This window comes from Agelaius phoeniceus, chromosome 4 (genome assembly GCF_051311805.1).
Source record: "Agelaius phoeniceus isolate bAgePho1 chromosome 4, bAgePho1.hap1, whole genome shotgun sequence".
In the NCBI taxonomy this organism is placed as follows: domain Eukaryota; kingdom Metazoa; phylum Chordata; class Aves; order Passeriformes; family Icteridae; genus Agelaius; species Agelaius phoeniceus.
Window position 1 is genome coordinate 3,581,399 of NC_135268.1, and position 21,742 is coordinate 3,603,140.

The window sequence follows — 21,742 nt, forward strand, 5'->3', positions numbered from 1 at the left end:
TTGGGCCTTATTTTCACCTAAAACTTTGAGATCTGATGTGATTATTACTATTTCCAATGTATTTCAACACAGCAGAGTAAGTCTGAGAGATGACTTAGCATCATTCTCTTTGTTGCTGAACTCAGGTTGCTGTAAATATGCAGGGAATGGTATAGTTGCTCTATTGCCATATTTTCCTTGGACTTCTTTTAACTAAAGAACAAAAACCTTCTGAGAAAGTGTCAGATGGAAACTCGTATTAAACAGATACCAGTGTTTCATGCACAGAATACCACATCCAGAATTACAACATCTGCACAAAGTGTAAGCTTTCTTACATTGTTTTTAGCCTCCTGAATGTTGAAAAGGAAAACTTGTTCATCCAAAAAGATGAATTGTAAGAATCTTTGCCTGTGCAATGATCAAAAATAAACAGGGAAATTGAAAACTGTCAGGGCATTTTTCTGGTGTAACAGTAAAACCAGATCATTACAAATATTTATATAAGGTTCCTAAGAGCATATCTGTGAATAATAATGAAACCACATTGCTCATTATTGTCTCCATGGTGTCTTGGGTTCACTTCAGTTGCAGTGATATTGGGGTGGAGTGACCGAGGCACAGATAATTTTCCTGAAGAGTTTTCTTGACACGCAAGATCTGTGATGCTCAGTTTGAAATGTAAATATGAGTGGAAATGTAAATATGCCAAGGATTTATTGCAAACGGAGCCTTAAGGAGCTGCTGGTGTCTGTGCAGGTGTGCGCAGCCCCACGGAGCCGGCCTGCAGGGTGGTGTTTGAGAACGAGCAGGACAACGGGCGCAAGCGCAGCCTGGTGACCTCGGAGCCGCAGCACGTCACCCTCATCGTCTTCGGGATAGGGATGGTGAACAGAACCCACCTGGAGGCCGACATTGGCGGCCTCACCATGGAATCGGAGCTGAAGAGGATCCACGGCAGCTTCACCTTGAAAGAGAAAATGAAAGGTGGGATCAGCTAAAAGCGTTCTCTAAATAATGCCCTGGCAGCTTTACACATGCGTGTGCAGTGTGTGTGTGTGTAATATAATAATATTCAACAAGTGCTTTTAAAAAATTATTATTAGGCTGCAGAAGGATTATAAAAGGATGCTGCAAACTGTTCAGAAAGTGCCATGGAGGAAATTATCTTAGAAGACAGTCACTCATTTTCAAAAGCTTTCCTCTTGTCACATTTTATATTTCACATCACTTACTGTGACTGCTAAAGCTGTAATTTTTCAGTTATTTTCCTGCTGCAGTATTTTTAAAAGCAGTAAGAACACCTGAAGTATTGTACTGACTGAAAGGCTGTTAAATACATTTTTTTCCTGAAGATGTGCTACACCAAAAGATGACTGAGACATGTGCCACTGCTCACATAGGAGGTGTCAATATCGTCCTGCTGGAGGGAATTACCCCAAATATCCAGTAAGTACAAAGTCTAGATTTTAAAATTGTTTCAATTCGTAGAAGTGTTATGAGTTGTATTATTTCTCTTGTGCTTCTAATTGCTTTTTGAAACTTGTAGGTTCAAACCATATGAGATTTGTAGGGAGTAGTTAATCTTCTGATGGTAATTATTCCTGTTTAAGAGCTATAGTCTATCTTTAATAGACATGTTTTTCAGCTCTCATGTTGCATCATTCTTTGTTCTCTCATGTTAGTTTAATTGTTCTAATATCCCTTCTCCAGCCTTTATATAATTGACACAACGTGGCAGGGGAGGGGAGGCGAACCACTTCCTGTGCATGAACATCATGAATCACTTGCTCAGCATCCACATTGTTCTGGCTTTTTTATTTCTGCCAGGTTCACAGACTCAGAAAGGCCATGCATTATTTTAATTTGTTCCCAGCTGCATCTCTTTCTGTTTGAGTTGCAGAATGAGCTGAAGCACAATTCTTTGTAGCACAGATCACCCTCACACAATCTGGGTGTTAGCTGGGTAACCCTCAGTATGTGTACTGGTCTTAGAACTCTTGGAGAAAGGGGCTAAACAATGTCACTTGAGTTTCTCTCTCTCCTTTTAATTCCTGGGTAGTTTGCAGGATGCTACATAGAAATTAAAACTTACAGAGTTTTATAATTTCCTCAGCTAAATTGCTTCCCAGAAGTTTGTTTCAGAGGGCTAAATAAAAGTTCCAATCTGACAGTCATGAATATATTGGGAGGGTACAAAAGGAAAGGGGGGAAATAACAATAAACCTTAAAAACAACGAGATCAAAGAACAAACATGAACAAAAGCAAAACCTTCACCTTGGTAATTTTGAAAATAAGTGTCATATTGTGGGTTACAAATAATTAACTGACTACTTTTGCATGACTGTTTATTCTTTATTTGCTTTTTGTTTTTCTTGCTTTCTCTTCAATCTTCATCTGTAGACTGGAGGATTTTCCTACATCTCCTACAAGCACAGCCAAACAAGAGTTTCTGTATGTCATATTATTATGTTTAATAGTCTTGCAATTAACTCTGTGTTGTGTAGATAATGGCTGCTTTCCTACTCTGTGTGATTGTGGAGGCAGATGATCCTTGAATGCATCTGGGTTCATAATTTAGTATTACCTAGATGAGCTTTTTTAATGAAGCCTGCCAAAAATCTGCCTAAAACAAGTCCTTGTCAATGTTAGCAATACAGTTTGATGGACTGCACACACTACTGTAATGCTGGAATGGTTTTAGTGGCCCTTAAGTTCTTTAGATCTGCTCCTGTACTTATTTAAATGAGCTGAAGTAGTGTTGATAAATGTTAGGGAACACAGAGGTGAGATTTGCTTTGGAACTGCTGTGCTTGGAGTGGTAGTTGTGGTGTCATCATGAACAGGGCTGTTCCTTTTTGTCTTCATTTCCCTGTGTGCTGGTTTAACTCCCAGGCACGATGAAGATCTGTGTTTATTCAGTGTTGTGGATTAACTTTAAGATGTCCTTATAGCTCTGGAAGGAGAGGTGATGGACTGAAAACTACAAGTGATGTAGGGAAAACACTGGGATTTGTGTTCATTTTTGTCTGGTAGCAGCATTAAACCAGTTCATCACTGAGTTGTTGAACTGGCTGCTATATGATGTGGTTAACAAAGGTATAAATGATGAAAAGGATTGGATAATCCATGTTGGATAGGTCTGGTGGTGAGTCATGAACATGATACAGCCTCTTAGAAAGGAAATTCCTTATGGCTGGAATTAAGGGAAGGATCCCTTCCCTTAGGCACAGCTGACTGAGTGCAGTAGTTCCTGTGTGTTAGGGGCCTCCTGCTGACTTTTGTCCCCCCACATTCTTGTTACAACATTGCAAAAATCTGTTGAGTACTGCTTTGTAGTCAGTTCTGCAGTGGGACAAAGGCTTTTTGTCACTAATTCGTCTGGAGAGTGATCATTTATAGTATTGATATGAGAATATAGAATTCTTTCTGGAAGCATTACTGGTATATAAGTTAAATCATGATTAATGATTTTAATGAGATAGAACCAGGGGTGTTACAGGCATGTCACTGTAGGTAAGCAAACTGCAGATCTTCAATAATAATAAATGGATAGCCAGACAGTTGTTCCACGTTCTTGTCATGGAAGTAGGTTTTTTGTAGGCAAGCAGCAATGAAAGTTATTTGTTGCATGAAATATGGAGAAAAAGCACAGTTAATTTTGCTGAAGTTTTTTTCCCTGCAACAGCCATACTGGTGTAATATATTTTTAATTAAGGAAATGTTTAAAATGGTTTGAATGCAGTAGTGTTTTGTGTTTATAGATGGAGATGGAAGTGTGTTCTTGATTGGCTTCACAACAGTTGAGTCAGAGTGGTAGCAGGAAGAGAGGGAAAGGAGCAAATATCAAGAAAAATAATGTTTTTCTTCTAAAGTGGTGGATTAAAGCAATTCTGGCTTTTTCTTAAGTAATGTTTATTTGTATAATGTTTTTCTGAAAATTGTTGTGAATTGTTCCTTCCTTCATCACATATTTTGAAATCGTTTTTACTTGACAGTCTGCTCTAAAATATTAATTCTGAACTGCTTTAGGCTCTCTTGCATTTCTTGCATAGCTGTGAAAATCTGAGTGTTCCTTGAACTTGAGGCAATTAATTTGCTGTTGATAGGCCAGTGGTTGCCTTACAGTGCTGTGTATTTCTTGATTATAAGCAGAAGGGTGATGTCTTTTTTTGTTTTGGTTTGTATTTCCACATCTGGGTTGCTTTGGGCTTGCTGATATTTTAGCATAAGAATAAGAAGGAACATTACTTAGAGAGTGGAGTTCATAGAATAATGAATCTTCCACCAGGAGACCAAACTGTCTTTAAACAATTTAAATATGATACAAAAAGTGTTTTAGCTATACCCCTGGAGATAGAGTATTTGAGAAACTTGCATTGAATGTTTTTATGTATTTTATATTGTCTGTTTTGCATAGTGTATAGTTTATTTTATTCAATTTTATAGTCTATTTTTCAGCCATTTTAGCTGATGTATTGCATCTTGACAACTATATGTCCTTCTCTTTGAGGCTGTAATTCTGTGTTGGCTGCATAATATACTTCCATTGGGTAACCCTCCAGGAATTGACCATAGAAACATTCATGTGTTACCCCAATATATTTTTAATAGGACTTTAGTGAATTCTGCTCTGCCAAAATTCTGTTGTGACATCAAAAACTGTCAGCTTAGTGCAGTTATCTTTTTATCTTGGGTAACCATTGTGAACTATATCCTCCTCAATATTAAAATCAAGTTTAGATAACATTTTTTTGGAATAATATATTTGAATTAAACATCAATATAATGCACAAATTTATGAATCACATGCTGTGTATTTACTGTTAAGTATTTCCTCCAATGACCTATTTGGATGCAAAACTCAAATCTGAGTTTTTACTAAAAGGATTATTCAAGATTATTCCTGAACAGGAGTTGAAATGGAAGGCTCTTTTTTTTTTTATTTCTGTGTGTGCAGATTTGTTTGTCTATGTGCAGCCTGGTGTGTATGCACTGAAATGACCTTAGTTTAAGCAAGGATAGGAGTTTTGAATAGATATTTTTTGGCATGCGTGACATGTAGTTCCCTTAAGTGCAGTGTAGTTGTTTGTGGCATGTAGTGCATCTGTGTGTCAAGTGAAAGCAAAAGGGATGTGGGTGTAGTTGACAAAAAGTGTTAGCTGAATTTTGCAGTAATACTGAAAAACTCGCTTTAACCCACAACTGGAAGGGCGTGCAAATGACTGCTGTTCCCTTCTGCTGCCAGAACTGTGGTGAAGTGCAGCATTGCCAAGTCCCAGGCCCTGTACAGCGCCCAGAGGGGGCTGAAAACCAACAACGCGGCCGTGGTGAAGGTGGGCGCCATCAGCATCAACATCCCGCAGCACCCGGCCACGCTGCACAGCATGATGGTGCGCAGCTCCCACCAGCTCTCCAAGCAGATCTCTGACCTCATCCGCCAGCCCTCCACCGCGTGAGTGCTCCCAGACCCCTCCCCTTGCCAGGCTTTGTCACCTCAGGTGCCCGGGCAGGCTAACAGCGAGGCTTTCCTGCTCTTTGTCTGGGTCCGCAGGCCCCAGCCAGCCAAAGAGGATGTGGCTACTCCTCTGCCCTCTGAGAAGACTCCAACGAGCATCAACCAAACGCCAGTTGAAACAAATGAGTTCCCACAGCTGCCAGAAGGCTTGGAGAAGAAGCCCATAGTGCTCAAGTTCAGTGCCATGATAGATGGGATTGCTATCGGAGCAGCGCTCCTGCCCTCCCTCAAGGCGGAATACAAGATGGGAAGAATGAGGAGTCATGGAATGACAGGTGACAGTTTGGCCTTCCTATAAGCATCCACGAGCACTTGCTGTTTGTTGAGTTGTAGCTAGAGCTTTGAATCTGTTGTCATCAGCTTTTTTTTTTTTAACATGGGCTTCAGCCAGGTGGGCCCATATAGAGAATTTTGACTGTGGTTGTTACACAGTTCCCAGAGGCAGAATGCAAGAGCACATGTAAACATGTACACATTCATCTATAGTATAGGAATAGGAAGCTTCCCTCCCAGGAAGCTTCCCTCTAACTGCCAAAATCAGGTTATGATCCTTGCTTACTTTAATTTTAATTTGTAATGCTAGTTTAGAATAGTCTTGTAAGGCTTCAGTATTCACAAGGTGGTTTGTATGACTTCCCCCTTAGTCTTATTACTGTGGAATCTTTGTTTCCTTTAAAAATGAGGACAACCCAGAATCACGTGGATAGGTACTTATAGTTCTTTGGCTGTGTGAACTCCAGTAACGTTTTAACCATTTAAATTTTTTTCTATTGTTGCAAAACTGTTCTTAAATTTAAGGATAAGTAAGAGATTCTTTTGCCAGTTCATACCTTTTCTTTCCCCCTCCTTCATTTTACAGGCGCCCAAACCAGATTTAATTTTGAGCTTCCAAACCACAGACTGCGCTTCACTTCAAAAGTTTCTGCCACTGACATGTCCACCATTCCTCCTTCGGCCAGTCTCAACCTGCCTCCTGTCACCATGTCAGGGAAATATGTCATGGAAGAGCATGACACTTACTCTGACCAGATCTGGAGCATCGATGAGCTCCCTGCCAAGCAGGGCTACTACCTGCAGGGCAACTACCTGCGCTGTGTGGCTGAGGTAGGGCTTGAAGGCATCTTTGATAACTTATTTCCCTTCTGTTACTGTTCTCTCTGTGCATCTTCACATGTTGTAAACCATCTGGCTCCTCCAGAACTCTCAGGTGTACAGATTGAATCCAAATAGTGAAAAACTAGAAGAATTTTTGTTGTTTTATAGCTCTTTTTTTTTTTTTTTGTGATTAGACAGCTCCATAAGTGGAATAATGACATGACATAGAACCTTAATGATATAAAATGTTCTGCTCGACACAGTATGTTCTATTCATAAGTTCTACTTGAGCGCCAATTTCTGTAGTTAATTTTTTCAGAGAAAAAAGGGATGCTGCTTAAAAGAAACACCTGCTGGGGAAAAGCAGGGCATTCCCACTAACTAATTTTTTTAGTCAGAAAAATAGCCTGGCATGTTTGTAATTCAGAATTCTGATGTTGGCAGCTAAAAAAAAAAAACTAAAAATCCACTCTTTTTAAAACTAATGTTTGTTCTCAAATGTTCTAATTCTACAGGTTGGCTCCTTTGAACATAATCTCACGACTGACCTTTTAAACCATTTAGTATTTGTGCAAAAAGTGTTCATGAAGGAAGTAAATGAGGTCATACAGAAGGTTTCAGGTAAGTGGAACCTTAAAAGCCGCTTTAAATAAGATCCTCAAACTTTGCTTGATGTAGCTCTCAGTCAGGATCAGCTCATTAATTTCACAGACACCCTCATTTCACCTCTAGCACTGCAAGCAGCAGCAGGAAGCAGAACTGGACTTGGGAATGATAACAGAGGCTCTGAAAATTATTCTAGGTCTATCATAAGCAGGACTTTTATTGGGAAGCAGGTTTGTTTGGCATTCTGGACATCAGCCTCTGTGTGTCTCCATGGTGTGACCTTGGCTGGGTTACTTTCTGTAGTCACTTTGTTTGATTTGAACTTTTTTTTGAGTTATCCTAAAAGGCTAATTTTTAGTTTAGTAAGATTCATCAATTGATGGAAACATCATGAGGAAAGAATAAAAAGTGGTAACTAAGTGAAAAGAGTGTCTGTGTGTACATCTGCCTCCTTTCGTGTCCCTCTGTGTGTGTGTGTGTATATATTCAGGTATACACATGCAATAAAAGAATGGTGCAGGTCCACATGACATGCCCTTGAGGCAGTTAGAAAATGCAGTGGAGAAAATGGAAAATGCCAAATTCCCTGAAGGCTAACAAGAAACACCCTGATACTTGTTCCAGCCAAAATATATTAGTATTGGGTAGTAAGAAAATGCTTGGGGAAAGAATCAATCTTCTGACAGCTGTCATTATTCTATCAGAACTTTTTTTTTGTGGAGGAGCATACAGTGCTGAACCAGGAAACCTGTATTAGCTTTTACAGCATTTCATAGAGCCAGCCTTTCAATCTGCCCTGTATTTTTATGTGAGGAATTTAATACCAGTGCTGGTTCTCTGCTTTTCCAGACTGTAGATTTGTATTGCAAGTAGCAGCCTGATGGTTTTTGAAATGTGACTGTTGCCTTCCATACTGGGGTAATTCAGCAGGGACGTGGTCAGGTCAGCAATCTGTGGCTCTGGATGCTCAGTCAAGAACAATGGGGACAGAAATTGGCTTGGTCCCTCTGGCTTGGAGCCAAGTAATTTTTTAAATGGCTTGAAAATACCAATTAGTGTCATGTGCTGCAGTATTTTTTCTAATCACTGTTTGTGTTGTACTAAAGTATTGTTTGCTTATTATCCTTATATAAAAACTGTGTATGTACCAATTACTGAAGGTGAAGTTGCACAGATTGAGAGCTAGTTAATGAACAGAGCAGTCCATAATAATTGCATCTGGAAATTGAAGGCAGTGTTGATCAAAAGAAAATTATCCAGATACAAAATGGAGTGATAAAAATTTATTGTTGTTTGGGGGCTTTTTTGAATCCATGATTCAACTGCTTGTCCTTACCACCAAATAACTGTAATTAGATCAATTGGCATATTTGGAGGGAATTAATGGCTTAGCCTTTTCAGCAGCAAGCCCTTCCTATTAACTAAGTTGGAATGTAGATAAATATCAAGGAGAATTAAAACCAGGATTGCTTCTTCAAGGGTACATAACTTGGAATGAACTGTGCCAGGATGAGGAAGTAAACCCAAAAAGAAAATAATTGCAGAATACTCTTTCCTCCTCTCGTGGGAAAATACAGATATAATTTCAAGTCCTCATTTTCATGGGATTTGCATAGCATTTGGTCAAGTGTTCAACTTGTATTGTCAGATAACTAGGAGATACACTGGTGCAGGAGACAAAAAGCATCTTTTTTGAATAGCAGGTGTTACTCCTTTCAGACTTTAAAACTTCTTATGGAAAATTTCCCAGGAGGGAGGGACTTGCCTCTGTTCCGTCATTCTTAGTGGAGAGATATTAATTCTATGTCAGAAGATGAATCTGCACTGATGTCTCCAGTCCTCACTTGTTTTTACAAATCTTGAACTGGTGATTATTTAAAATGAGACTTGATTCATGGTCACCTTTTTATATGTATTGGTTTTAAAATGTTTTCTTTGATAAAACTGTGACTGCATTTTTAATGTGTACAGGAGGGGAGCAGCCAATACCTCTTTGGAATGAACACGATGGCACAACAGATGGAGATAAACCAAAAATTCTTCTTTACTCTTTGAGCCTGCAGTTTAAGGTAGTCTTATGATGACAAACCAGTGGTTGGGTTCTGTTTTCCTTTCTCATCATGTCTCTGAACCAGATGCTCCTAACTTTGTACTTTCCTTATCCATTAGGGAATTCAGGTGACAGCAACAACTCCCTCGATGCGTGCTGTGAGGTTTGAAACGGGCTTGATAGAACTCGAGCTCTCCAACAGACTGCAAACCAAAGCAATGCCTGGAAGCAGCAGCTACCTCAAACTGTTTGGAAAATGCCAGGTGGATTTGAATCTGGCACTGGGACAGATTGTTAAACATCAGGTTAGTGCTCAGAATCTTTGCATGTAATGTTCTTAATAATGTGTGATTAAAAAATTACATCATCAGGCCAAGAAGTTGTTGCACAGTGCTGGTTTTTATCTGTTTTTTTTCCCCATATTATTAATATCTTAGAACTTCTTAGCCCTTTAGAACAGTAATAGCCTTTCTGCTGAGTTAAACTCAAAACTTTTGTTGGTATAAATATAATTTTTACAACATTTGAACGAAATAATAAGATCAGAGAATATCCAAACTTTGCTAGACCTACATTTTGACCTAATTTGTCTGTTTTGGTTTGACAGTGGTACCTCTTGTACTCTTAAACCTGCTGTTACCTGGAATCACTTGTTCTACGATATGAAAGTGTTTTGTGATGCCTAGAAACAGACAAAGAGAAATCTTAGGACCTATAAATCAACTGTCACAATAGAGAATCTGGATCTATAAATAGCTACATTAGTTAACAATTTATGATAAATAAAGAAAATAATGCTGTGATCAGACCTTAATTCAAGAATACTGAAGATCCTCAAAGAGGCTTTGGCTAGAGGAGAAGAGCAGGAAAGGACAAGAGTTGTTTTAATTTTATATTCTGTCAAATGCAGTAATTTGGGGTTTTCTTCTTCCCCCTCCCCATCCCTGAACTCCTCCCTGCTGCAAACCCCTCCCTCTTCCCATTTTTTTGAAATGTTTTAAGGTTTATGAAGAAGCTGGCTCAGACTTCCATCAAGTTGCTTATTTCAAGACAAGAATTGGGTTAAGAAATGCTCTCAGAGAAGAAATCAGTGGCTCATCAGACAGGGAAGCTGTGCTCATTACTCTGAACAGACCCATTGTTTTTGCCCAGCCCGTGGCCTTTGACAGAGGTACTGTAGAGACAATTGCTACAAGTTTGTGTTCATACTGAGGAAGAGGTTTTTTTCTCAAAAGGTTGATTATTCAAGATTCAGTATGTTTCACACTAAGTAGCTGGGAAATTTGGGAGGTACCCTCCATGCCAACAGATTGATAAATCTGTCATCAAACATCAAAAATTCCACATGTTGAGGTGATTAGTTTTCAGATGGTTTGGAGGAAGTTGCTGTTGTAAATCCTCCCAGATGAAGAATGCTGAGAAGAGCAGGACTTTGTGTATTTTAATGTATTAACTTTGATGGTAAATGATCAAGTTTGTCCGTCTTGTCCTTTGAAGCATGAGCCTGATTGCTGCACCCTGAACCTGTGTGTGTCCATTGTTCTACATCCTCTGACTTCAAGTAATGGAGGAGCTGTAAAAAGGCATTACAAAAAGAATTTATTTAGTGAATGTACCTGATTTTTTTAAGGTGTTGATTTCAATTAAGCATTTTTGGTTTCCTTATTAAGCTGTGCTCTTCTGGCTGAACTACAAGGCAGCGTACGACAACTGGAATGAACAGAGAATGGCTTTGCATAAAGATATTCACATGGCCACAAAAGAAGTGGTGGATATGCTGCCTGGAATCCAGCAAACCTCTGCACAGGCTTTTGGCACCCTGTTCCTTCAGCTGACTGTCAATGATTTAGGAATTTGCCTGCCCATCACAAACACACCCCAGGTAAGCAAAAGCGTGACTATTGGAAGGCTGTTAAAACAGCAATTTGTGTGTGGTGTACATCTACAAGAGCCAGGTGATAAAAGCTTCAAAAAAGGTCTAGTTTATAAAAGGAAATATAAATTAAAATGAAACATAATTATAGATGTGCATATTCAGAGCTAGAAATTGATCAGTCTGTGCACTTCGGATTGTACATAATGGTACACATCAAAATAAACACAAAAAAAAAATCACATAAAAGTTAAAGGTAATTTTTGTCATTGTTCAGTCAAGTCAGGTGTCATCTTTCTTGGAGAAAAGAATTGATCCTTGGCTTGTCTTCTCTGGTCATGGGGCCATATGGATTATAGCCCTTGATCAAACATAGATGTCTGTTCCTTTTCCAGATGAGCTTGACTCCCACTGCTCAAATAAATTTATAATGTAGGTGTTGCATTTAGGAGACAGCAATGCAAGGCATTGTATGGGCAGAGGTGATGCTTTTGCAGCTCTCTGCAGAGAAGGAAAAATACAAGGAGATGTGAGCAGGGGTCAGTTAATAGGGAAGGATAAATGGCATTTAGTAAATGTAATCACTTTGGCATTGCACTGACCAGTAAGTTGTCCCTGTGATTTTATTTTCCAGTCTAACCACTCTGCAGATCTCGACACTGGCTCTGCTTTAGTCCTGACTATTGAAAGCACACTCATCACTGCCTGCTCCTCAGAGTCTTTAGTTAGCAAAGGTCATTTTAAAAACTTCTGCATCCGCTTTGCTGATGGCTTTGAGACAAGTTGGGATGACTGGAAACCAGAAATAAGAGGAGATCTAGTCATGAATGCATGTAAGTGATTTCATACTGCACAAGAGTATTTTTCCATTTCCACTTTTGCCCTTCCCATTGACTTGAAAAACAGCTGAGCCTTCCCAATAAACCTAAAGAAAATACTTTGGCCTTTTGAAAGCAAAATAATATGGGTCCAAAAGGTTATATTCCTTTGTTGTTGTTTTCCTTTATTAATATAAACTTTGCTGCTTTATATATCATGGTAATAATTTAATCTTTGCCTAAGAGATATTGTAAGAGTTGGATGCATTGCTTTTATACAATTACATAAGATCCCAGTTAAATTTTAATAGTCTAATATAGAATATTTTTATAGAATGTGAAAATTCGAAAATTTTTATAGGTTTTTAAGTTGATTCAATACTATGCATATTATACATTATATGTATTTAGAATTTTGTAGATTACCAAGTTCCCTTTACTAAATAAGAAAAGTCTTTCAATGGGAAATAAAACTAGAACCTTTGTCATTCTTTAATTATGGCAGACAAGAGACTGAGGGTGGGATTGGAAAGGCTGCTCTGAAGCAGCTTTTACTGGCTGCCTAATCAGTGACTTGCTTTGTCTGCTTCATCTAGGTGTTGTGCCAGATGGTACCTATGAAGTGTGTTCCAGGACAACAGGCCAAGCTGCAGCAGGTAATGTGCTTGTTTTAATAAATAAAGTCCTTCATAAGAAAATCATTCATAGAATGAGAGTTAAGTCCTTTAACTGTGTTTTAATTTAATTGGTTGGAGAAGAGTCAGCAATAGTTGCTGTAACAGTCAGCATTGCTTCCTGCTGGGAAGGGATTGCTCAGTCTTTGTCACCCTGAGCTGCCATCCCTGTCTTTGCTCTCCCAGAAAAGGCTTCTCTTTTTCCCAAATTCCCCCTCAGCCCAGTCTAAGTAGTCTGGACCTTCTCCAGAGCATTCAGAAATAGCTGTCAGTCTCTGTATTAGTCATACTTCCATCTAGAAAGAAAACCAGTGTCTCGTGTTGTCGTGCTTAGAGCAAGGTCTGTATTTTGATGCTGAAAAGTGGCGCTCAGAAAAATCCTGGGCAGACAGGATATTCACTAGGCACAGAACACATATAACATCTTCCAGCATCATTGTTCCAGACTTGAATAAAAATAGGTCAGCATTTGTACATGCAGAAAGACATGCTTTGTGTTTCTTGCTGTTAGAAATTCTGTTTTGGAATAGTGTACTTGCCTGCATTTGTATGAGCCGAAGCTCGAGATGCTCTTTACTTTCTCTGAAGGGAATCTATTTTCATCAGGTCTGCCTGTGTCATATCACTTGTTTAAGAAACACTGAAGTATTTTCATTAAGCATTTCAGTTGTGGGAATGTGTTTTCCTCAGAATGGACAGAAGAGATAGTTCTTTGTAACTGAAAAACACTGTCTTGGCTAATGGGTAGGTGACTTGCTATGGGGGATTTTTTAAAAGAGGAAAAACTGTTCAAACTGATTTATTTCTTTTAACACAGAAAGTAGTAGTGCTGGAACCTGGACGCTGAATGTGTTGTGGAAGATGTGTGGTATTGATGTCCACATGGATCCAAACATTGGGAAAAGACTGAATGCTTTGGGCAACACCCTCACAACATTGACAGGAGAGGAAGATATTGATGACATTGCTGACCTCAACTCTGTGAACATAGCTGACCTTTCAGATGAGGATGAAGTTGACACCATGTCTCCCACTATCCATGCAGTAAGTGAATCCACCAAAATAACTTCTACTAATTGGAAAAAGTCTTCTGTCAAATGGAAAGGTCTTAACCTTGAGTCCAGCATGCGAGTCTTGATGGCTCATGCAAGTCTTGTTGCAAATTGGAAACGTCTGTGTGTGGGTTTTCTAACTCCATCTTTCAAAGACAACAAGTTGCAGATCATATTTCTACTGGTGTTATGTGGAAATAACGATCTGGATTTGAAAACATGGAGGGGACACAGTGCCTAACCTGAGATACCTGAACTGTAAAAGCTGTGGCTTTCTTCTAGGTTTTCTTCACAGGAGAGTAAGTTACTAACACGAAAAAAAATTTATAAAAACCTACTTCTAGTCTGCTGTTGACCTTGCTTTTTGGTTTTCTACAAACCCATTTTAACAGCTGTTCCTTAATGTCTCTAGCCTGCTGACTGAAGAAACATTATCCCAGCACACTAATGCTCCTGTTTGTTGTTCAGAAATCAGGTGGAGGTTCCTTGGGTGGAGAGGCGCGCAAGCTCACATTTGGGCAGCGGATTGTAAATCACCTGCTGGGTTTGAGCCCCCCAAGGCACCGATACTCTGTTCCTGTAGAATATCTCTGGGGCTCCGCCAAGCAGGATCTGCTCCAGCCTAGCAGAGCACATTTGAAAGCAGGCAGATCCTGCTCATGGGGACATGTATGTAGTAGTTACAGTGTGTCTAACTGAATGATGGGCTTTGGATCACTGGAAAAAATCCAATCAGCTGCCTGTTCACGTGAATTGATTATTTTGCATGCACTAATCCAAATTTGAAGGTGTGAAATTCACTTTGCCTGTTGTTCACCATGTTCTGATGGCCGGTTTTTCATGAGGACATTAATGAAATGTTTGTTTGGAACAGGAGATCGTTGATCACCGGCGGCAGGGAGCTTCCAGTATCCAAACTGGAGAACAGAGAGGAAGGAAATTTACCAAGCGTTTGGTTGATATTAGAGAGCTCAATGAGCAAGCAAAAGTCATTGATGACCTAAAGTAAGTGTGGTTTGCTTCATGTTTGTAGCATACATCTCATGTTAGGGCTAAGTGCATATTGTTGCCTTTATTTGAAAATAAAAGGATTCCAAAAGCAAAGGCCTATATATGCAAGTGCTCTCTCAAATCTCTTGGGTTGTTCCATAAGTGTCAGATTAGTTTGTATTTTTCTGACTCTGCATTTTAATGACTGATTTATAATCCTTTCCCTATTGATTCAAAATCGGACTTCCATCTTGATTTATTATCATCCTGATTACTTTAGCAAAATATATTACTTTGAAACTGTAATAAGCTTAGGAAGCAGAAGAAAATTATTTAAATTGACTTTTTTTGGCGTCTTGTACATAATGTTTTCAAAATTAAACTTGAAAACTTCCTTATACTGTGCTTGTGTGCTTGAGAAAACCCTTAAGAAAAAATTATTTCAGATTTCACGAATTTCATCTGACCTTCTGTGTGTTTTATGAATAGTATTTTCAAACTTTGTTGGGCTTGTTTGGGCTTTTTTCCCCCCTTTTCCCCAAGACAGACTTACTATATATGGATCTGTCTGTGATGGGAGTACAGAAGTTAGTAGTTACGTGTTCAATAATGAAAAGGAACACGTGTTTTACTGTTTGTACTTAAAATGGGATTGCTGTCACCATTCAGTGGGAAATTTTTTTCTGAAATTAGGAATTTAGGTTAAATGTTTGTTTTTGTACTTCTGTGGCTGCATTTGACACTGGTCATAAGTATTGAGACAAAAGAGAAAATGGGATAATTCCCAGGGAAAGCCTTCTTACAACACAGATTTTTGAAGCTGTGGAAATAATATCTGTAAGGTAACTCCACCATGCTTTACCTCCAGGAAATTAGGTGCAAGTGAAGGGACCATAAACCAGGAAATTCAGCGCTATCAGCAGCTGGAGTCGGTGGCTGTGAACGACATTCGCAGGGACGTCCGCAAAAAGCTCCGGAGATCCAGCATGAGGGTGAGCAGGATGAGGCTCCCTTGGGAATATTGTAGCACTTGTGTCCCAAAAACCCTTTGGCTGTGTTGGCACTCCCATGTGCAGGAGCATTTTAGCTTGCCAGAGTTTTCCTCTGTGTTCTCAGTTGTTGCATTTCCATACTGTTTCTGGTTTAGGCTGCCTCCTTGAAAGACAAGTGGGGTCTGAGCTACAAACCCAGCTACAGCCGATCAAAGAGCATTTCAGCATCAGGGAGGCCTCCTCTGAAGAGAATGGACAGAACAAGGTGAGCTTCTGGGAATTTGGGATTTGTGATAGCCACAGCAGCACACGGGACAGGGCAGAAGTTGGACTTTGGCCTCAAGAGTCATTTTACCACAGGCAGCAGCTGTTTGTGGTGGAACTGGCTAGAAAGAGGTCATTTTGCAAGGCAGCAATATTTTGCATGTTCTAAAAAGCATTTTTTCTCGTTTTTCTGAAACCTCTGAGAAGAGATTTCACTTCTACAAAAACTTGGGTTTTTCTACAGAATCCTGTTTTCAAAACGTGTATATAAGGAAAAATGGCATACTGTAATAATCTGGTTTTCTACACCTGATTTGCCATCATCTGCCTTTTAAAAGGGCTGTTGTAATGAGAAGAAGAAAGGGAAATGTTTTTTTCTGTGTGAATAATTGTCCTATGTGGCAGATTACAAATAGCTTATTTTTCTGTAATTTCTGCATGTTGGCTTCAGGATTGAAAACTTGCACAGAGACATTAGCAGAGACAGAGTGCTAGCCAAGTCATGCGCAGCTTCCTTCTCTTTAATTCTCCCCCTCCTTCCTTTTCACGTACCTAAGTGCTTCAATTACAATTTTATATATTCTTCCCTAAAAGAAAGCTAAGTGTGACCTTGTATTTGTGTAATGAAATGTTTGCATGACCCTGAAATCATGTAGTACAACTCAAGGAGCTGTTTTGGTTTTGTTTTGCTTGCAGCTCTCGACTGGGGGACAGTGAAGACCTCCCAGATATCCGTGTGGATGCTGCATCTCCTGGGCCAAGAGTAACCTTCAACATACAAGATTCTGTAAGAATTACTTTATATGCCATATAATTGTATTTCCTCTGCCATTTGATCACCAGTTCATGAGATAATTATATCCAGGCAAACCTGAATTGTCTGCTTTGCCTCAAATTACAGATGTATTTTTGAAAGATAGACTTAGTTTGGTAGAAGACACATGTGTTTTCATTTCTTGGCACAGAAATTGACTCATGAGAGAAAAATATTTTAAAATGGCTTGATTTGTTTGTTAGGCTCGCACAGTAGTAATTTTGTTGGAATTTTTGTCAGAGGTGTGCAAAAAATCACCTAGGATTTTTGGTGTTTGAATATATTTAGAGTTTTGGAAATGGGTATTAGTTTGCTGTAGCTGTACAGGTATATCCTTCTCAGTGTTTGAAATGGATTGTTGGATTGGTTTGGGGTTGTTTTATTTTTTTTAGTATGTTTTCTCACATTTAAAGTGTTTATTTTGCATGGTTGAGATGATTGTAATTATTTTAATTTGTATATTTTTTTCATTTCTATTAAGTTGAATCAAACAGCTTTGGGGATTGCACAACAATCCAGCTGTCCAGGGGAAGGGTATTTTCAGGTATTTCTGAGCAGAAACGAGTATTCTTTGCCCGAGAACTAATTTATCTCATAGGGAGCTGCTTTTCAATATTTCATCTCTTTTGCACTCAGCTAAACAGAATGTATATTGAGCTTGAAAATATTTAAATACATAAAATAAGTAGAGGAACATGATTTATTGTTGATGCACCCTTATGTGGACTTAAAACTTCTTCTGAAATGAATTGCTGACTTTTTGCTTCAAGACTGAACAAGGCTGATGTAAAGTGACCCAAGTCTAGCCTTGAAATGTGCTTTAGAGGCTGATTTTAGTGTGTGCCTTCACATGTCACATTGTGTTCCAATGCGATGGCAATCAACACTAGTACAAAATAATTACCAGGTGGGAGGACTACTTCTCACACTCTTATTTCTGTTTGAATTCTTATATTTAGTGTGGAATAAGACATTTTCAAATAATAGCGAGTAGGAAATGTTCCAAAACTTAATATCCTGAGAACATGTGGAGTTTTTTAACTGCTTCCAAAACCATGTTTAGGGAAAATAGTCTTTTTCTTTAAAAAAGAATTAATCAAGCAAACCCAAAACTTATAACAAATCAGGAAAGGCAAAACTAAACAAGCAAGCAAAAAAACCAAACTGAAGAGACAGTAATGTACTTTTTTTCCCTTCTAATGCTCCTTAATGCTCCCAGGAAATAAATGCCTATTTCTGAGAGAATGGTGGAAATGACACCTGGGAATGTGCTTTGCACATTTCAATATGTTCACATTTAAAATCTACCCTGCCTATTGTTGTTATGTAAAAGCCCAGTTAGCTTAGGTTTTGCTGGCATACCAAAAAACTATTAATCACTTAGAGGTACCAAATGTTGAATATTTTTTTTTTAAATGTGTTTTGCTGACATCCTGCCAGTTGTTCATCAGTAATTTGAATATGCAGACAACAACTGTGTAGCTCTACAGTGGTACTGCATAGGAAGTGCTGGTGTTTAACACTTGTAGATGCTTTTCACAGGCATTTTAAGAATTTAATGCTGGAAAATGGCTTGTGGCATGATTTCTGTGAGAAGCAGGAGGCTCCTTTAGGCCATTCAGTTCCATGCTCAGGCTGGGATGCCCAGGGTGGTGCTGTACATTCTGTCTAGTGCCCTGCGTGCCCTCACTAATGCTTGCTGCAAGTCATGGGCACTTGGGCTGCCTTCTGTCCTTTGCTTTCAAAATAGTTCTTAAATTTCAATGCAATGTTTCCTTTCCTTCTAAATTGGTAAGAGCATGATGAATCTTTGTCTACCAGGCTGAGCTCAATCACTAGGCAATGGCAAAGGTCTTCCCACCAAGCTTTCATTCCCTTCTTTTTCATAATCCTCCTGCAATTCCTTTACCTGCTCTCTCTGTGTTATGAGGAACTCAGAAGTGAGTGTTTCTCATAGCAGGCCTGCTTCTTTATTTCCAGATCTATCTACTGCATTCTCTGTGGAAATCCAGTCTGTGGAAATTTACTATCTTTTTGTCTTTTCACAATCAGTTTCCAGAGGAGACAGAAATGGACCTTTTGTCCGTAACTATTGATGGTCCCTCCCATTACTCATCTGCTAGTGAAGGCTCATGCTCGGTATTTGCTTCACCCAAAACTCCAGCTGTCTTCTCACCCGGCATTCCCTTCCAGCCTGAAGAAGGACGCCGGGATGACAGCTTGTCCTCCAGCAGCGAGGACTCGGAGAAGGACGATGACCATGAAAGGGAGAGGACCTATTTCTATAGGAAACCACCGTAAGTAACGGTCCTGAGGAACAGCACAGAAATGAAGAGGATAACTGAATGTGCTTTCAGTGCTCTCAAACTGGAAATATTGAGTTTAAAGCTACGAATTCTGTTGCTGATGAAGTAGTGAATACACTCAAGTGTGTGTGTGGAAGGCAGGTGAGGTTGTGCTCAGTAGAGGTGACTGTGTGGGAAGGAGTGATCCTGACTGGAAAAAGGAGGTAACTGTCACAAATTTCAACTCTTGGAACAGAATAAAAAACTTGGCAAGTGAGGCTTTTGACCACAGAACAGGGTGTAGTTCCACAAACTGAATGTGAAAATGTGGCTGCTTGCAAACATGAAATGGGTTGTGTATGTATATTTTTGTTCCTTTTTTGATTGAGCGTTTAAGAAAAGCTTAGTTTTTTGTGCTACTATTGCTGCATATCAGATAAGGCCTTTCCCCAAAATGTTTTCATAAGATCCTACAGTGTGGACATAGTTTGGGAATGCCTTGTAGCCCGTGCTGAGGTGAATGTCCTGCTGATACCTGCCCCCCACCTGTGCCTGTGCAGGAGCGCCTCTCGCAAGAAAGCCACGGGCTTTGCTGCTGTGCACCAGCTGTTCACCGAGCGCTGGCCGACAACACCCACCAACAGGAGTGTCACTGGCACCACCACGGAGAGAAACATTGACTTTGAGCTCGATATCAGGGTTGAAATTGATTGTGGCAAGTGTGTGCTGCATCCCACGATGCTCCAGCAAGAGCACGATGACATCAGTTTGCGAAGGTAAGAAATGTGTGCATGAGTTTATTACCAGCAATCAATTATCACTGCTTAATAACAGCACCATAAGTTGTTCTGGCCCAGTGTGGCATGGGAAATGACTTTAATAATGTGAGGATATTTATTTCAGGAGCTATGATCGGAGTTCCAGGAGTTTGGATCAAGAGTCTCCTTCAAAAAAGAAGAAATTTCAGACTAATTATGCATCTACTACTCACTTACTTGCTGGCAAGAAAGTGCCATCATCTCTACAGACAAAATCCAGTGATGTGGAAACAACAGTGTTTTATATTCCTGGGGTGGATGTAAAGGTAAAATGAAGGGATAACTCAGCAGGGAGGAAGGGACAATGTTTTCTTTCCAACACAGTCAAACTGTACATTTCCTTGGTTTTTTAACCATTGTTTCTATATCCTAGCATGAATAGGTCTCAACAAAAATGTCCTTGTGTTTTGTGATTTGAAATCCTAATGGAGTAAGAACAGGGAAAAATCTGTCACTGCTGAACAAAAACTTGATGTAATTCTGTTGAGGCAATGCCATGAATGAAATGCTCCTCACTTGATAAAGGTTGGCTTTTCTAGTCTTGCAATGTGGAAGGACCATGTCCAGTATTCCATGCTGTACTCAGGGATAACAGTTGTACCTCAGGTCCTGCCTGTTGCCTCTAGGCAAATTCAGGAGTGACTAAACATTCTCTACAACTTTATGTTCTGTGTTCTCAGTAGTAGTCTACTGTGCACATGGAGGAGGTGTGAACTCCTGGGTTCAGAGGTATTTGGTTTTTTTTTTTAATGCCAGTTTCTGTATGCCTGTGTTCAGTAGTGGAACAGTTCCAGCACACATTAAGACATAGGTGTGCATAGGTGGCACAGGATGCATGTGATGTAACTGAGAGAGAAACAAGCTTTAGTGGTCCTAAATAATGAATTTCCTCTGTTTCCGTGTTTTGTTGAATTTTTTAATAGTTGATTAATTTATCTATTTTTTTACTAAGTTTTCAGTTCTTTTTGTGCATAGGATGTGAATTGGAATGTAATGTATGTTACAATGATATTTCTGTAAAGAATGAGAAGAAATAAGTTTTGGAGGGAAGGAGTGGCACCAAATGGCTGTACAGCAATTGAATTATTCATGTGAAGTAACTTGATCTTGCTTTGCTTTCCAGCTGCACTACAACTCCAAGACTCTAAAGACTGAATCTCCAAACACTTCTCGAGGATCCTCTTTGCCACGCACCCTTTCCAAAGAGTCCAAGCTGTATGGTATGAAAGATACTGCCACATCTCCTCCTCTCTCTAGCACTATCCACAGCAAGACTAACACCTTACTTCCTCCCCAACCCCCACCCATCCCATCAGGTACTTATAGACAAACTTTCTGAACCTTTCATGGATATATTTTCCCTTGGTGTAATCTACTGCCTTTAGATCTGGCTGCACCTTACCTGGAGCACTGTGTTTATCCAGGCTTGACTTGAGCTGCAGAAACGGGACCCCAAAAGCAAAAATGCAGTTCATAAAGCTGCATTTTCAGACATTGTTTGCCAAAGCAATCTCAGTAATATTTTTGTCATAGTCACCATATCCCAGTGTTGGGCTGTCACTGCCTTCTCCAGTTTTCATTTAACGAAAGAATGTTGGAAAGCAGTGTAAATATCTGTAAATGTCTCACCCATTGAAGGCCTCTAAATAGCCATGATTTGGAGTAAGATGTGTTCCAATATAGGCTTTGTTGTGTCTCCAATGATTCCTGTTTTCAAGCAGGAGGCTGTTGTTACCTCATGTTGGATCCAGAGGCATGTAGATTGCATCTCCAATTTCTGAGACATTCACTCTTCTCTCCTTTGGCATTTAAATACTGCTTTAAACACAAAGCCAAAATTTTGTCAGAACTTGATCAAAATGAGTAACTGAGAGTTGTGCTTGTGGATTTTACCTTATAAAATCACCAGAGAT

General features: G+C 39.4%; 1 protein-coding gene across 10 annotated transcripts in view; it reads left to right on the forward strand.

Annotated features, from left to right (window-relative positions):
- BLTP1 (bridge-like lipid transfer protein family member 1) overlaps positions 1 to 21,742 on the forward strand; it is an 87,756-nt gene that overhangs the window by 56,450 nt on the left and 9,564 nt on the right. For 3 of the 10 annotated variants that reach the window (XM_054633649.2, XM_054633651.2, XM_054633652.2), the window contains exons 47-69: positions 739 to 966; positions 1,335 to 1,428; positions 2,384 to 2,434; positions 5,229 to 5,435; positions 5,535 to 5,773; positions 6,358 to 6,602; positions 7,109 to 7,214; positions 9,171 to 9,268; positions 9,369 to 9,554; positions 10,252 to 10,420; positions 10,920 to 11,131; positions 11,757 to 11,955; positions 12,537 to 12,596; positions 13,432 to 13,658; positions 14,541 to 14,671; positions 15,525 to 15,648; positions 15,804 to 15,913; positions 16,609 to 16,699; positions 17,208 to 17,270; positions 18,779 to 19,023; positions 19,572 to 19,787; positions 19,915 to 20,095; positions 20,953 to 21,145. In XM_054633649.2, coding sequence (XP_054489624.2) covers positions 739 to 966; positions 1,335 to 1,428; positions 2,384 to 2,434; positions 5,229 to 5,435; positions 5,535 to 5,773; positions 6,358 to 6,602; positions 7,109 to 7,214; positions 9,171 to 9,268; positions 9,369 to 9,554; positions 10,252 to 10,420; positions 10,920 to 11,131; positions 11,757 to 11,955; positions 12,537 to 12,596; positions 13,432 to 13,658; positions 14,541 to 14,671; positions 15,525 to 15,648; positions 15,804 to 15,913; positions 16,609 to 16,699; positions 17,208 to 17,270; positions 18,779 to 19,023; positions 19,572 to 19,787; positions 19,915 to 20,095; positions 20,953 to 21,145 — 3,675 coding nt within the window. Of the gene's footprint in view, positions 1 to 738; positions 967 to 1,334; positions 1,429 to 2,383; positions 2,435 to 5,228; positions 5,436 to 5,534; positions 5,774 to 6,357; positions 6,603 to 7,108; positions 7,215 to 9,170; positions 9,269 to 9,368; positions 9,555 to 10,251; positions 10,421 to 10,919; positions 11,132 to 11,756; positions 11,956 to 12,536; positions 12,597 to 13,431; positions 13,659 to 14,134; positions 14,336 to 14,540; positions 14,672 to 15,524; positions 15,649 to 15,803; positions 15,914 to 16,608; positions 16,700 to 17,207; positions 17,271 to 18,778; positions 19,024 to 19,571; positions 19,788 to 19,914; positions 20,096 to 20,952; positions 21,146 to 21,742 lie in introns of all 10 variants that reach the window. The other 7 variants (XM_054633654.2, XM_054633655.2, XM_077176740.1 and 4 more) reach the window with 6 other exon arrangements.